Raw genomic sequence first — 16,460 nt, forward strand, 5'->3', positions numbered from 1 at the left:
TTATATTTCTAGCACTCCACTCCATTGGGCATGGAAGTGAATGTATGCTATTAACCATTTAAACCTTCTAGACGTAGAAGCTACGTCCAGAAGGCCATGTGCGCGTGTGTACACGCTCCCGGCCGCGGATCGTTAGCCCAAGAATCAATTAATCGGGACATGGTGCCCAACGATTGATTTCCTCACCCCGGCAGAAAAAGTGACTGCTTCTCTCGGAAGCCTCACTTTTTCTGCCTCTTACGTCCCCCTACGTCACTATAAGCGTACATGTAAAAAAATGAAAAATAATCACCTTTTTACATGAAAAAAAATACTATTTACATCCACCCTCCCAAAAATACCCAAACAAAACATTTAAAAACAAAAACAAAAAACATTACAATAAAAACAAAAACACGTAAATATTTACCTAAGGGTCTACATTTTTTAAATATCAATGTAAAGATGAAATACTTCTATTTTTTTTTAATTATAGGCTTGTAAATAGTGATGGATGCAAAACGGAAAAAATGCACTTTTATTTCCAAATAAAATATTGTCGCCATACATTGTGATAGGGACATAATTTAAATGGTGTAATACCCGGGACTATTAGGCAAATACAATACGTGGGTTTTAATTATGGAGGCATGTATTATTTTAAAACTATAATGGCCGAAGACTGAGAAATAATGATTTTTTTCCGCTTTTTTTCTTATTCTTCCTGTTAAAATGCATTTACAGTAAAGTGGCTCTTAGCAAAATGTACCACCCAAAGAAAGCCTAATTGACGGCAGAAAAAACAAGATATAGATCAGTTCATTGTGATAAGTAGTGATAAAGTTATAGGCTAATGAATGGCAGGTGATAATTGCTCGGATGCATAAAGTGAAAACTACTGAAGGCTGAAGTGGTTGATCAAATGTGCAGTGCTGTAGCATATTATGGAAGACACATCCACAACCGACAAATGTGAACAGGTCAAAAGGTAGCCAAACTCTGTACAACTGTTTTGCCCAATCAAATATTCGATTACAAAAAAAAAATTGGTACTTTTCCGTTAGCCGGGCGCATCCGGCAGGTGGTGGAAATTACATTAATACTTCATGTAACAAAAAGTGTTAATGTAACCGATTGTATCCGGCAGGTGGCGCTAATTACATTAACTCTTTACGTAACAAAAGTGTTAATGTAACCGATTGTATTGTGTTTGAAGTGGCCGTCTCGCTGCGGCCAAATGTATTGGAATAAGTGAGTTAATGGAATTGAAATGAAGCCTGCGGCAATGTAACAGATGAAGCCGCCGGCTTCGGCTCTCGCTCTCCTCCCCCTTGCCCTCTCTCCTATACAATACTGGCATTCATGACAGACTGCAGTGGGGCAATTCGGATCATTGGGAGACCAGACAGAAGGGCATTGCAGAAGTGAAGGCGGGAAATTATGAGGGCATGGATGATGAGTTTGGTGGTGACAGAGGTTAGGAAAGGGCGGATCTTGCAGATGTTATGGAGGTGGAAGTTGCAGGACTTTGTAAGGTTTTGGATGCGCAGGGTGAAGTTGAGTGCAGAGTCCAGGGTGACAACCAGACATTGGGCTTGAGAGGTAGGGCAAATGGTAGTGTGGTTAACAGTGACATTCACATCTGGGAGGGTCAGGGATGGCCGGGGTGGAAAGATCTTAATTTCCGTTTTGTAGAGGTTTCATTTCAGGAACCTAGCGGGACATCCAAGAGGAGATGGCTGATAGGCAGGAGGAGACCTTGTCCATGGTAATGGTGGATAGGTCAGGGGTGTGGAGGGAGATCTGGGTGTCATCTGCATACAGATGATAGCTAAAACCCATGGAGGAGATAACCTTGCCAATGGAGGATGTGTATAGGGAGAACAGTAGGGGGCCAAGGACAGAGCCTTGGGAGACTCCCACCGAGAGGTGGTTGGGGGTGGATGAGGACTCATTGAAGGAGGTCGTGAAGGAGTGGTTGGAGAGCAAGGATGAGAGCCAGGCTAGGGCAAGGTCATGAATGCCCATGGACTGGAAGGACTAGAGGAGTAAGGGATGGTCCACTGTGTCAAATGCTGCTGAAAGGTCAAAGAGGAGGAGAATGGAGTATTTGCCTTCAGCTTTAGCTAAGGCGAGGTCATTGACCACTTTTGGTGAGAACTGTTTCAGTTGAGTGGGCAGGCCAAAATCCAGATTGGCATTGAGGTACTAGGTCAGGCGTTTGTTAACCAGACTCTCAAGGAGTTTTTAGAGCAGAGAGGAAGTTTTGAGTTCAGAGTAAGTTCTGAGTTCAGGTGCACTTTAAATGCAGAGACCATTCTTACAATACTATGCTATGTAAATACTGTATATCTATTTCCACTATATTAAGACTTAGATTTTCAGTACATACGTTGTTTATGCCACACTAGAATAATGGTGATTCCAATCAGTAGCAGCAGAAGGACAAACATGAGGACAGAAATACTAATAGTGATCACTTTTGTTCTGTCCTTGTGGTCTGGTGATGTTTCCTGAGTAGTTTGGTTAGTCACTGTCGGAGTTGTATGCCCGATATCTAAAAATACAAACAGATTTGAATTATTTCTGCTTAACTGTACAAAATATTTTACTCATCAGCAACTTTTAAAAACCAGCTAGGTTGCACCATCAGCCAATCAGCTGATATACTTCATTATTTAAGTTATATGAAGCAGTACACTGATGTTTCATGATGAGGGAAATGCCTCTCTGCCTATGAGCATGTAAAAGGCCATAGTGTGAAGTGTACCTGTAGGTTAAAAATGGGCCCAAGGCAGATACCCACCTTATAAGAGGGTCACCTCAGGATTATAATGCAGAAGCTTCTCGCATCCCCCTTGAGCTCACCATTCTATCACTGGGACCCTCCTAACTTTTTCAACATGGGCTTGTCAAAGAGGTTTGCATCAACACACTCCTGTCCATGTATGTGCGTGGCCATGCTGTCAGCCCACGACTGCGCAGTAACGCAAAGCTGCTCGTAAGTGGCTTTTTCTGCACAAGTGGCTCCATGGCGCTGCGCAGACAAGAGTTGTCCCATGCCTGTGCAGTGTTACCATGCTCCTTCACAGATAGGAGCATGGGCAAGAACCTTCAGAGGGTCCTGGGCAGTGGCGGTGGTCTGCAGGAGGACATGGGAAGCCTCGGGAGGATCCTGGGACTTCCCTCTACCGAGGTAAGCAGTGGTGTAGCAATAGGGTATGCAGAAGTTGTGACCACATCAGGGCCCGTGGGATAGAAGGGTCCCACGGGACCGTCCCTCAACCACAGTGTTAACTCTGTATTGGTTGTGCTGATAGTAATCACTTCTATAGATGCTTCAATAGCAGTCCTTTATTGGTTTTGTGCCATATTAATTGTTATGTATAGAGTGCTTGGGGGCCCCAATGTAAAACACTGGAATGGGGCCCACAGCTTCTTAGCTACGCCACTGGAGGTAAGTATCTATTTTCCCCCTAAAATCAAAAGCTTGGTTAAAAATTAAAAACTAAGAGCATCAGACTTCTGCATGCGATAAAAAGGGAGTCCGGAATGATACCAGGGTCACCAGGGTGGCGAGACTACCAGTATTACTTGCATATCTATTGTAATTATTGTAAATATAGGAATGTGATAAGGTTTGTCAAGTTCTTCTTACAGTGAGATAAAATGAACAACGTTATTACTAAAAAGGATCGTCAGTCATCTTCCATTAAGCTTACTTAAAGAAAACCTGAACTGAAAATTAAAAGTCAAAATAAGCATACACGAGTCATACTTACCTTCCATGTAGTCTACTCCTCAGTGTCTTTCTCCTGTCTCGCGTCCTGTTTGTCCACTGTGATCAAGGGAATTTTCCGTCCTCCATTTTGAAAATGGCCATTTCCCATAACAGCTTTCTGGTCAGCACACAGTTAAACTGTAACATCGCCCACTTCAGCCATTGGGAAACATGGGCATTACCTGGTACATCAGTTTTCCTCTCAGCTATAACTGACAGCAACTGATATTTTACTGACAGCAACTGATATATTTCAGATCTGACAAAATATTGTCAGAACTGGAAAGGATTGTTGTCAGAAGAAAATGGTGAGCTTCTGAGAGGAACTGATGGCAAGGTAACTCTGTAATGTTCATTTGAAGTTAGCTCATGTGTTTATTTTAAAGATTTTTACTCAGTACAGGTTCTCTTTAAAGGGTGCCTGAAGTGACGTAACATTATGAGATACAAACACAATATGTATACACAGTTCCAGTCTTACTTAGTGCAAGGCTGTATTTCTTTTTTCTTACTAGACGGGGTTAATCCAAGGCTCTAAATAACAGTTTCTCTCAGGTGGGAATTGCAGTCACACTGTAGCATAACTATTTCTGATAACTAATAATAAGTATACAATTCTGTGGGGCTGAGAAACACACATCAGTAGTTTAAAGAGGAACTTAAACATAAATCTCTGTTGGTGGGCAGAAAAGGGGGGGGGGGGGGAATCACTTGTGTGCTGAGTTGTACAGCCCTGCAGTGAGGCCTTAATGCTGCAGTGGCGTAATTGGTGAAAAAAATTGCCTGGTCACGAGGTGGGTGTATGCCTACGGTCCTCAAGTGGTTAAAGTTCCTGTTTAAGATTTAAGTGTGTGGGAGCTGAGTAACATTAAAAAACTTCCCTCATATACTCAAGGCAGTCAAAAGTTTAACCCCTTCCCAGCTGCCTAATGCCGATAGGCGTCAGGAAGATGACAGCCCCAGGACCGCCTAACACCGAAAAGCGTCAAGTCCTGGGTCGCGGTTTTGTAGGGAATGGCGCACGCCAATGCGTGTGCATCCCCGCTTCAACGATGGAGCTCCGCTCTGTCATCAGTCTACCAGCTGTGATTGTCGCTAGCAGACTATTAGAGGGCGAAAGCACTGTCTATTTACATTGTACAGCGCTGCAATCTACAACAGCGATGTACTAGGGACAGCCGTGTCACTTGGCTGTCCCATAGAGAGGCTCGCAGAGCGATCCCCTCTCATAGGCTGATGCCTAATGCCTAATCTACACGTAGCGATCCGGCAGCTCGATTAACCGCCGGATCGCCTCCTCCGCATCCCCGCGCGTACCCGCTGCGTCCCCGCTCGCCCTCGCGTGCGTCAGATTTTATCCGCCCTCGTTCCCACCGGCACTGCTTATCCTCCGCTCGTTTCCCTGCCATTGTCCCCTTGTGGGGAACGAGCAGGGAATCGGCGGCGGCGAGATCCGACCTGTCAGCGGCTCGATTGATAAGCCGGAGCGCTACGTGTAGACATAGCTTAAGAGAGAGGATCACTGGGATTGGCTAGCGGGGGAGGGAGGGAGGAAGCAAAAACAAAAAAACTAATAAAAATAAATCAGAGCCCACCAACAGAAAGTTCTGTTGGTGGGCAGAAAAGTGGGTGGGGATAATTCACTTGTGTGCTCAGTGTTACTGCTCTGCAGCGAAATTTTAAAGCTGCAGAGCACTATAAATTGTAAAAAAATAGCCTGGTCACTAGGGGGGTGTAAGCCTATGGTTCTCAAGCGGTTAAAGGACACATCTGAGTAAAAAAAAAGGGTGCAGTAGATGCCGACGGAGCAACGGAGGGGATCCTGGGACACTGGAGCATAGGGACTTCTTGGCTGCCAAGGGTAAGTAGATCTTTTTTTTTTCTTTACTCTGGCCTCTCCTTTAAAGGTAGAGTGTACCCTTCAAAGCAAACCTTTGACTTTAAAAGGAAAGAATGTCACATACTTCAGTAGAGATAGTGGGAGACCAGACCACAGCAATGACACAGCAGTCCTGCTGCCACAAGTCAGTAGAAGCACAAGTCTGATATCATCACTGGAGCTTCAGTGGTTCACATAAGTATAACAGAAAGGGGTGGGTTCACTCAGTAGTGTTAGGGGAAACAGGAGGGGGATCAAAAACCAAATTAGACATGTTAGAAAATGGAGCATTACAGCAGTCTGCTAAATGTAACAACCCAGATTTCCTTTTGATACAGCGTATATACGTCAAACCCTTTTAGGACACAGATTACTAAGCTCTGTAATGTATTTCCAATGGGTGATTTTGACAGTAGGGAACTATTTCAACAAGGCGTATCATACTATGTTCAGCCTAAAGTAAAATGCCAATTTTCTAGGCAAAAAGAGTAATCAGCTCCAAGTCAGCTGTATATAATGCACGAGTTTTAGCAAATGTTTCCATTTCTTACATTACATATCTACGCAACATCATTCCAAAAGGTAGGTAACACAAAATGATTAACTGGAGTATCAGCACAAAGTAATTATTTGCTAAGTCTTGGGTGTGGAAAGTGAGAATGAGGTTTCCCTATGGGTAGGAAAATACTAGGCAGAATTGTATATGCATTTTCCCCTATGTGCTATGGAAAACGCATATGCGATTCTGCTTAGTGTGTGTCCTACCCTATTTGTTCAGCTAGTTACTTATAATTTAAGGGTGGGTAAACACGTGCAATTTTAATTGGCCAATCAATGGTCAATTTGATCACTTCCATGTACAGTAGTATGAAAACCAACAGATGTTGAAAGCTATGAGAAGGTTTTGTAGGAAAGTGTAACGATCGGTGTAACACAGAGAGGGTCTGATTACCGGTGATCTGCAGTATCACCGAGAATGCAGAATATACCCGATTATTGATGATCTGCAGTATCACCGATAATCAGATATATCTTCTAACCTCTGGACACCTGAGAGAGAAGTGAGTGTTTGGGTGTAACAGTAACACTAGTGGACTGTACCTAAGGAGTAGGTACAGAGGCAGTAAGGAATACTGCACAGAAGTAAGCTCCTTCCGTAAACCTAGACTCTCCCGGGGGAGGAGCTAAGCAGAATGTGGGAAGGACAGAGCGTGAGTGACACCAATGAGAGGGTGTCACTAACAGATCTGGGAACTGCCTCTAACAGTAAGGCTAGTTCTCAAGGTCGGCCAAGCCAGGTCGTCAACACACAGACAGATAAACTACAGAATCAGAAGGCAGATACGGAATCCAATAACAGGCAGGGTTAGGCAACGGAGAATCAGAATAACGAGGTACAGAATCAGGAGGCAGGTACAGAGTCCAGGAACGAGCAGAGATTGGCAACAGGATATCAGAAATAGCAAGGTACAGAATCAGAGTTCAGGAGGATTAGTCAGGCAAGCAGAAGGTCATAACAAATAATACAGTTCAATATTCCTAACGCTAAGGTGTGAGCTCCGTGATCATCAACACCTTTGGAAACTATGCTAGAACACAGATACTGACAAGGTCTGAGTGCTACCACGTAGTGATCGCAACGCCAGACACCAGAGAAATGACCAGTACCCAGTATATATACATCAGCGCTTCCAGCGCCTCCCCTAAGTGCTGGACCAATGAAAAGTGGTGGAAATGTCAGCTGACCAGCTTGGTCAGCTGACCTTCTTCTGGCTGTCATATAAACTCTGCCTCTCAGCGCGCGCGCGCGTCATTCTGAACCTGTGTGGACTATCAGTCCCAGCCACACCAGTCACGCTTTGCGATGTCTCTGCTGGCCTGCACGCGGGGTGAGACGCACCGCTATCTGCACATGCGGTGGCCTCCCCGCGCCTGGTCAGACTGTCAGTAGCAGGCCTGTGCGCGCAAACCGCCGCGTTTTTCTGCGTTCCGCTATGCCAGCCGCAGAAACAGCCGCCTCATCCTGCATCCATGCGGCGGCTTTTCCGCGTTTCTTCACAGAAAGCTCTTAAGGTTCATACACACCTGCCAACTATCTGCCAAACTTGTCTGCTAAGCCCCATACAACTTTCTGCCTAGTACACACCATACAATTTTCTGTATGATTTTCTGTTAGATTTAGCTGCCAGATAGATAATTTCCATCTGTCTGCCTAGCAATTAAGCATTGTTCTACTCAGCAGGAGATAACTAGAAGACAATGCACCAGAGACCAGTCTCTACCAGTACTTAAAGCGGATCCGAGATGAAAAACTAACTATAACCAGTAACTTGTCTATATATCTTATCTAAAGTTTAGCTAGTTTACACAGCAAATCTAGCTGCAAACAGCTTCAATAGAATGTGATTATTTCTTCATGTGATACAATGACAACAGCCATGTTGTTTGTAAACATTACACACAGCAAGCTTATCTGCATCTTTAGCACTCAGCCTGTGAAAAAAAACCTAATCTCCCCTCCTCCTTCCTCCTCCCCTCTGCCTCTGTAATCTCTGGCTAGTAATACCTCCCCCTCCTCCTACCCAGACTGAGCTCCCATGAGCCCTTGCTACTGTCTGAAAATGCCAAGGCTCTCTGAAATGCTGTGGGCAAGGCTTGTTTAGTTTATAGGGAATTAGAGTATTAAATCAAAAACAAAAAAGTATTTGGCTTGAGGAATGCCCTATAAACAATAGAAAAGGAATACAATTATGCAATGAGTAAAAGTTCATCTCAGATCCACTTTAACAGAAAATAATCTAATTACAGAAAATCTTACAGAAAATCTAACAGAAAATGGTATGGTGTGTACTAGGCATTATTAGTTGTGAAACAAGTTGAAACAACTAAAAAAAGTATTTTGCTGTTCATTTGGTAAGACTGATAAGAAGTCAATGAAAGTGTTGGAGTGACGTCTTATCAGTCTTATCAGCTTTTTGAACAATAGCAAAATACTTTTTTTAGTTGTTTCAACTTGTTTCACAATAAAAGCTGTTTGACAATGTGTTGCATGAAAGACCGCTGTTGAGCGTGTGAATGGGGCTTAAAGTGGACCAGAACTCAGAACATCCTTTCTGCTTTAAAAGATGCATAATAACCTTTAAACAAAAAAAACATTTCTTTGTTACAGCTAATACAAATCCTAAAATAAATCTGCAGTGTGTCTAATTCCTGATCCATGGAAGCAGACATATTGTTAACAGCCTGCGCTTTCAAATGAGCTTATCTGCCATCTCTGCCTTGGCAGGCATGTGACACAGGGGAGAGATCAAATTAAAACTTGTGATTAGACACAAATGAGGGGGGATTAAACAGGCCTATCTCTCTAAATACATTCAGGGTTCATTTCTCTATGTTTTCCTTCTGTCCTGTGCAAGAGTTCAGGTCCACTTTAACAGACAAGTTTGGCAGATAGTTGGACAGATTGTTGGTAGGTGTGTATGAGCCTTAAAGAGGAACTTCAGCCTAAAAAAACATACAGTCATTAAGTTACATTAGTTATGTTAATTAAAATAGATAGGTAATATAATTTCTTACCCACTCTGTTTTAAAAGAACAGGCAAATGTTTGTGATTACATGGGGGCAGCCATCTTTTTGGTTGAAAGGAGGTGACAGAGAGCATGAGGCACAGTTCCAACTGTCCTGTGTCCTAATCACTCCTCCCAGCTGCTAGGCAATGAGAACAACATCAGAAATCCCATCATGCTTTGCGCAGCATCAGAGGGAAAATGCCCGGGCAGTTTTCTTTGATGGGGCGGAGCTTAGCTTCTGTACAGCTAAAAATTAGGCTTTGGTAAGAAAAACAAAGTTCTGATGCTGTGAAACTGTTAAAGAAACACCAAGCCTTTTCAGTGCTGCTGAGTCGATTTTTAGTCTGGAGGTTCACTTTAAACTACATGGAAGTGGTAAAGTTGGCAAATCATTAACAAATCAAAATTGGATGTGTATCTGTACCCTAAGATGGAAATTTGGGCTAGTCTGTCCACCAACAAATACATTAAAAGGTATTCTGTTGCCGTGGTTGCTAAGAAGGGCTGCCGGAGAGATACATAGAGAGCGCACTTCTCTTGCGCAGACTGGCCGCGACTTGCAGAAGTTACGGGACCCGGTACCGGCAACAAAGAAGACTGAGGACAGCGGCGTGGGAGCGATCCGTGCACATGGGGCTGGAGGAAGCCCCAGGTATGTATAAAACTTTTAGTTTGTTTAGTCTCTGGTACACTTTTAAGTGTACCAGTCCAGAGCTGAATAAAGAAGAAAATCGATACTTACCCAACGCTTCCTCCAGCATCATAAACACGTGTGAGCCCCTCTGTGTCCCCTCGCAAACTGCCATTCAGCCACGATCAGCCCCGGTAACTGTCTCAGTCGCGTCCAGTCTGGGTCATGTGCAGAAGACCCAGACTGAATGTGACTGAGACAGTTACAGGGGATAACTGCGGCTGATAGACAATTCGCAGGAGGATGCCGAGGAACTCACACATGTTTATGCTGCTGGAGGAAGCAGCGGGTAAGTATTGATTTTTCTTCTTTTTTCACTTTAAAGATCTAGTCAAATAAGTAAATAAGTTAACCTTGAAGTGGAATAAAACTCTGACATAACATTATGTTCTGTGCAGTAAGGAATACTGCACAGAAGTAAGCTCCTTCCGTAAACCTAGACTCTCCCGGGGGAGGAGCTAAGCAGAATGTGGGAAGGACAGAGCGTGAGTGACACCAATGAGAGGGTGTCACTAACAGATCTGGGAACTGCCTCTAACAGTAAGGCTAGTTCTCGAGGTCGGCCAAGCCAGGTCGTCAACACACAGACAGATAAACTACAGAATCAGAAGGCAGATACGGAATCCAATAACAGGCAGGGTTAGGCAACGGAGAATCAGAATAACGAGGTACAGAATCAGGAGGCAGGTACAGAGTCCAGGAACGAGCAGAGATTGGCAACAGGATATCAGAAATAGCAAGGTACAGAATCAGAGTTCAGGAGGATTAGTCAGGCAAGCAGAAGGTCATAACAAATAATACAGTTCAATATTCCTAACGCTAAGGTGTGAGCTCCGTGATCATCAACACCTTTGGAAACTATGCTAGAACACAGATACTGACAAGGTCTGAGTGCTACCACGTAGTGATCGCAACGCCAGACACCAGAGAAATGACCAGTACCCAGTATATATACATCAGCGCTTCCAGCGCCTCCCCTAAGTGCTGGACCAATGAAAAGTGGTGGAAATGTCAGCTGACCAGCTTGGTCAGCTGACCTTCTTCTGGCTGTCATATAAACTCTGCCTCTCAGCGCGCGCGCGCGTCATTCTGAACCTGTGTGGACTATCAGTCCCAGCCACACCAGTCACGCTTTGCGATGTCTCTGCTGGCCTGCACGCGGGGTGAGACGCACCGCTATCTGCACATGCGGTGGCCTCCCCGCGCCTGGTCAGACTGTCAGTAGCAGGCCTGTGCGCGCAAACCGCCGCGTTTTTCTGCGTTCCGCTATGCCAGCCGCGGAAACAGCCGCCTCATCCTGCATCCATGCGGCGGCTTTTCCGCGTTTCTTCACAGAAAGCTCTTAAGGTTCATACACACCTGCCAACTATCTGCCAAACTTGTCTGCTAAGCCCCATACAACTTTCTGCCTAGTACACACCATACAATTTTCTGTATGATTTTCTGTTAGATTTAGCTGCCAGATAGATAATTTCCATCTGTCTGCCTAGCAATTAAGCATTGTTCTACTCAGCAGGAGATAACTAGAAGACAATGCACCAGAGACCAGTCTCTACCAGTACTTAAAGCGGATCCGAGATGAAAAACTAACTATAACCAGTAACTTGTCTATATATCTTATCTAAAGTTTAGCTAGTTTACACAGCAAATCTAGCTGCAAACAGCTTCAATAGAATGTGATTATTTCTTCATGTGATACAATGACAACAGCCATGTTGTTTGTAAACATTACACACAGCAAGCTTATCTGCATCTTTAGCACTCAGCCTGTGAAAAAAAACCTAATCTCCCCTCCTCCTTCCTCCTCCCCTCTGCCTCTGTAATCTCTGGCTAGTAATACCTCCCCCTCCTCCTACCCAGACTGAGCTCCCATGAGCCCTTGCTACTGTCTGAAAATGCCAAGGCTCTCTGAAATGCTGTGGGCAAGGCTTGTTTAGTTTATAGGGAATTAGAGTATTAAATCAAAAACAAAAAAGTATTTGACTTGAGGAATGCCCTATAAACAATAGAAAAGGAATACAATTATGCAATGAGTAAAAGTTCATCTCAGATCCACTTTAACAGAAAATAATCTAATTACAGAAAATCTTACAGAAAATCTAACAGAAAATGGTATGGTGTGTACTAGGCATTATTAGTTGTGAAACAAGTTGAAACAACTAAAAAAAGTATTTTGCTGTTCATTTGGTAAGACTGATAAGAAGTCAATGAAAGTGTTGGAGTGACGTCTTATCAGTCTTATCAGCTTTTTGAACAATAGCAAAATACTTTTTTTAGTTGTTTCAACTTGTTTCACAATAAAAGCTGTTTGACAATGTGTTGCATGAAAGACCGCTGTTGAGCGTGTGAATGGGGCTTAAAGTGGACCAGAACTCAGAACATCCTTTCTGCTTTAAAAGATGCATAATAACCTTTAAACAAAAAAAACATTTCTTTGTTACAGCTAATACAAATCCTAAAATAAATCTGCAGTGTGTCTAATTCCTGATCCATGGAAGCAGACATATTGTTAACAGCCTGCGCTTTCAAATGAGCTTATCTGCCATCTCTGCCTTGGCAGGCATGTGACACAGGGGAGAGATCAAATTAAAACTTGTGATTAGACACAAATGAGGGGGGATTAAACAGGCCTATCTCTCTAAATACATTCAGGGTTCATTTCTCTATGTTTTCCTTCTGTCCTGTGCAAGAGTTCAGGTCCACTTTAACAGACAAGTTTGGCAGATAGTTGGACAGATTGTTGGTAGGTGTGTATGAGCCTTAAAGAGGAACTTCAGCCTAAAAAAACATACAGTCATTAAGTTACATTAGTTATGTTAATTAAAATAGATAGGTAATATAATTTCTTACCCACTCTGTTTTAAAAGAACAGGCAAATGTTTGTGATTACATGGGGGCAGCCATCTTTTTGGTTGAAAGGAGGTGACAGAGAGCATGAGGCACAGTTCCAACTGTCCTGTGTCCTAATCACTCCTCCCAGCTGCTAGGCAATGAGAACAACATCAGAAATCCCATCATGCTTTGCGCAGCATCAGGGGGAAAATGCCCGGGCAGTTTTCTTTGATGGGGCGGAGCTTAGCTTCTGTACAGCTAAAAATTAGGCTTTGGTAAGAAAAACAAAGTTCTGATGCTGTGAAACTGTTAAAGAAACACCAAGCCTTTTCAGTGCTGCTGAGTCGATTTTTAGTCTGGAGGTTCACTTTAAACTACATGGAAGTGGTAAAGTTGGCAAATCATTAACAAATCAAAATTGGATGTGTATCTGTACCCTAAGATGGAAATTTGGGCTAGTCTGTCCACCAACAAATACATTAAAAGGTATTCTGTTGCCGTGGTTGCTAAGAAGGGCTGCCGGAGAGATACATAGAGAGCGCACTTCTCTTGCGCAGACTGGCCGCGACTTGCAGAAGTTACGGGACCCGGTACCGGCAACAAAGAAGACTGAGGACAGCGGCGTGGGAGCGATCCGTGCACATGGGGCTGGAGGAAGCCCCAGGTATGTATAAAACTTTTAGTTTGTTTAGTCTCTGGTACACTTTTAAGTGTACCAGTCCAGAGCTGAATAAAGAAGAAAATCGATACTTACCCAACGCTTCCTCCAGCATCATAAACACGTGTGAGCCCCTCTGTGTCCTCTCGCAAACTGCCATTCAGCCACGATCAGCCCCGGTAACTGTCTCAGTCGCGTCCAGTCTGGGTCATGTGCAGAAGACCCAGACTGAATGTGACTGAGACAGTTACAGGGGATAACTGCGGCTGATAGACAATTCGCAGGAGGATGCCGAGGAACTCACACATGTTTATGCTGCTGGAGGAAGCAGCGGGTAAGTATTGATTTTTCTTCTTTTTTCACTTTAAAGATCTAGTCAAATAAGTAAATAAGTTAACCTTGAAGTGGAATAAAACTCTGACATAACATTCAATAAAAATGTGTTTTCCTACTTTTTATTACCCATATAGTTATCATATTTGCTTTTGTACAAAAAGTAATATTGCCTGTTTACAAATTACAAGGTCCCAAAGTACAGTTTGTCTGCTATGAAAGCTGCCATTGCATTTTATTCATAGATTTTAATATAGAAATTCAACAGCTATCTAGTGAAAATTTCTCATCCGTCTCTGTTTGTCAGCTCAGTCCAGTTCCATTTCACAACGTGGCTGGTTGTAACTAATTGTAATAAAATAGGAATGTAAACAAAAGAAAGCTGAAGGAGCTTGCCACACTGAACAAAGTGCTGTGTTTAACTATATGAATGCTGTTCTACTACAAAACATTTTTTATAGTAGGTATAAGGCTGTAAATAATCTTTTAGAGCAAAGAAAAAATGCTACGTTTCCGACCACTTTAAGGCAGTTAAACAAATGCTTGCACAAGAAACTTACCTTAAAAAAAATACTAATCTAATTAAAATCGAATACTAATGAATACTAGATGTAAAAAAAAAATACAAATATTACTACTTACGTAATAGAATTAGTTCAGATGAGTTGCTGCCAATGATCAAACCGTTGTTGAAAACATCTACATGCTCACAGTGATATTTTCCACTGTCATTCTGCGTTACGTTTCTTATATGCAGCACAGCCTTTCTCTCGTTCCAGTATGTAGTGATATTAAGTCTTTTATCTTTCAGGCTTTGTACATCTGCAACTTTACTTGCTATGCCATTCTTATCTAAATACCAGTTGATATCACTAGGATTGTAATTCAGATATGTAATATTGCAGGTAAATACTGCTGTATCCCCTTCTTTTACTCGCAGCTCAGGAGGAGAATGGATGAACTTCACAAGACCTTCTGAAGAAAACAAAAATACAGATATTAAAAAAGGTAACTGAGCAAATCTGTTAGTTTCCAACATATTTTTTTTACATTTTTTTTTTACATGAAGGTCATCATCAGACTTTTAGAAATAAACCAAAATATCTCGGCTTACTGGCCCTGCTTATATGTAAAAGATAATGGCCCATATGCAATTACCTTTTTCTCCTGTGTTTTCTCCTAGGAGATAATTTTTTTCAATTTTTTTTCGAATTACTTTTCAGGATTTTTCAATTGAAAAAGTACAAAAAAGTAGGTGAGAAAGTATTTTTACGCTTGCTGGTGGTTTAAAAGGCATTTTATTGACATGTCATATACAGTACGCATAGAACCGCTATAAGGAATGACAATGAATACTCTTAATCACTACATTTACCACTATATAGACAAACACAGTGGGTTGCAAAAGTTTGGGCAACCTTGTTAATCATCATGATTTTCCTGTATAAATCGTTGGTAGTTATGATAAAAAATGTTAGTTAAATATGTCATATAGGAGACACACACAGTGATATTTGAAAAGTAAAATTAAGTTTGTTGAATTTACCCAAAGTGCGCAATAATTGTTTAAATAAAATTAGGCAGGTGCATAAATTTGGGCATTGTTGTCATTTTATTGATTCCAAAATCTTTAGAACTAATTATTGGAACTCAAATTGGCTTGGTAAGCTCAGTGACCCCTGACCTACATACACAGGTGAATACAATTATAAGAAAGAGTACTTAAGGGGGTCAACTGTAACTTTACCTCCTCTTTTAAATTTCTATGAAGAATAGCAACATTGGGGTCTCAAACAAAACTCACAAATGACCTGAAGACAAAGATTGTTCACCATCATGGTTTAGGGGAAGGATACAGAAAGCTGTCTCAGAGATTTCAGCTGTCTGTTTCCACAGTTAGGAACATATTGAGGAAATGGAAGACTACAGGCTCAGTTAAAGTTAAGGCTCAAAGTGGTAAACCAAGAAAAATCTTGGACAAACAGAAGCGATGAATGGTGAGAACAGTCAGAGTCAACCCACAGACCAGCACCAAAGACCTACAACATCATCTTGCTGCAGATGTAGTCACTATGCATCGTTCAACCATTCAGCGCACTTTACACAAGGAGATGCTGTATGCAGAGGAAGCCTTTTCTCCGCCCACAGCACAAACTGAGCCGCTTGAGGTATGCTAAAGCACATTTGGACAAGCCAGCTTCATTTTGGAATAAGGTGTTGTGGACTGCTGAAACTAAAATTAAGTTATTTGGGCATAACAAGGGGTGTTATGCATGAAGGAAAAACAAGACAGCATTTCAAGAAAAACACCTGCTACCTGTAGTAAAATATGGTGGTGGTTCCATCATGCTGTGGGGCTGTGTGGCCAGTGCAAGGACTGGGAATCTTGCCAAAGTTGAGGGACGCATGGATTCCACTCAGTATCAGTAGATTCTGGAGACCAATGTCCAGGAATCAGTGACAAAGCTGAAGCTGCGCCGGGGCTGGATCTTTCAACAACACAACCCTAAACACTGCTCAAAATCCACTAAGGCATTTATGCAGAGGAACAAGTACAACATTGTGGAATGGCTATCTCAGTCCCCAGGCCTGAATATAATTGAAAATCTGTGGTGTGAGTTAAAGAGAGCTGTCCATGTTCGGAAGCCATCAAACCTGAATGAACTAGAGATGTTTTGTAAAGAGTAATGGTCCGAAATACCTTAAACCAGAATCCAGACTCTCATTGGAACCTACA

At 42.5% G+C, this 16,460-nt stretch overlaps 1 protein-coding gene and 1 long non-coding RNA gene across 3 annotated transcripts in view; one reads left to right on the forward strand and one right to left on the reverse strand.

Annotated features, from left to right (window-relative positions):
* Window positions 1-16,460, forward strand: part of LOC137571701 (uncharacterized) — an 81,108-nt gene that overhangs the window by 52,572 nt on the left and 12,076 nt on the right. The window contains exon 2 of one of the 2 annotated variants that reach the window (XR_011031411.1): window positions 14,629-14,731. This is a non-coding gene — a long non-coding RNA (uncharacterized lncRNA). The remainder of the gene's footprint in view (window positions 1-14,628; window positions 14,732-16,460) is intronic. The other variant, XR_011031412.1, reaches the window with a different exon arrangement.
* The window catches only part of PDCD1 (programmed cell death 1), a 34,059-nt gene that overhangs the window by 4,656 nt on the left and 12,943 nt on the right, over window positions 1-16,460 (reverse strand). Inside the window, exons 2-3 of the mRNA XM_068281229.1 lie at window positions 14,366-14,698; window positions 2,372-2,536 (exon numbers count right to left, since the gene is read on the reverse strand). Of these exons, the coding sequence (XP_068137330.1) occupies window positions 2,372-2,536; window positions 14,366-14,698 (498 nt within the window). The remainder of the gene's footprint in view (window positions 1-2,371; window positions 2,537-14,365; window positions 14,699-16,460) is intronic.

This window comes from Hyperolius riggenbachi, chromosome 4 (genome assembly GCF_040937935.1).
Source record: "Hyperolius riggenbachi isolate aHypRig1 chromosome 4, aHypRig1.pri, whole genome shotgun sequence".
In the NCBI taxonomy this organism is placed as follows: Eukaryota; Metazoa; Chordata; class Amphibia; order Anura; family Hyperoliidae; genus Hyperolius; species Hyperolius riggenbachi.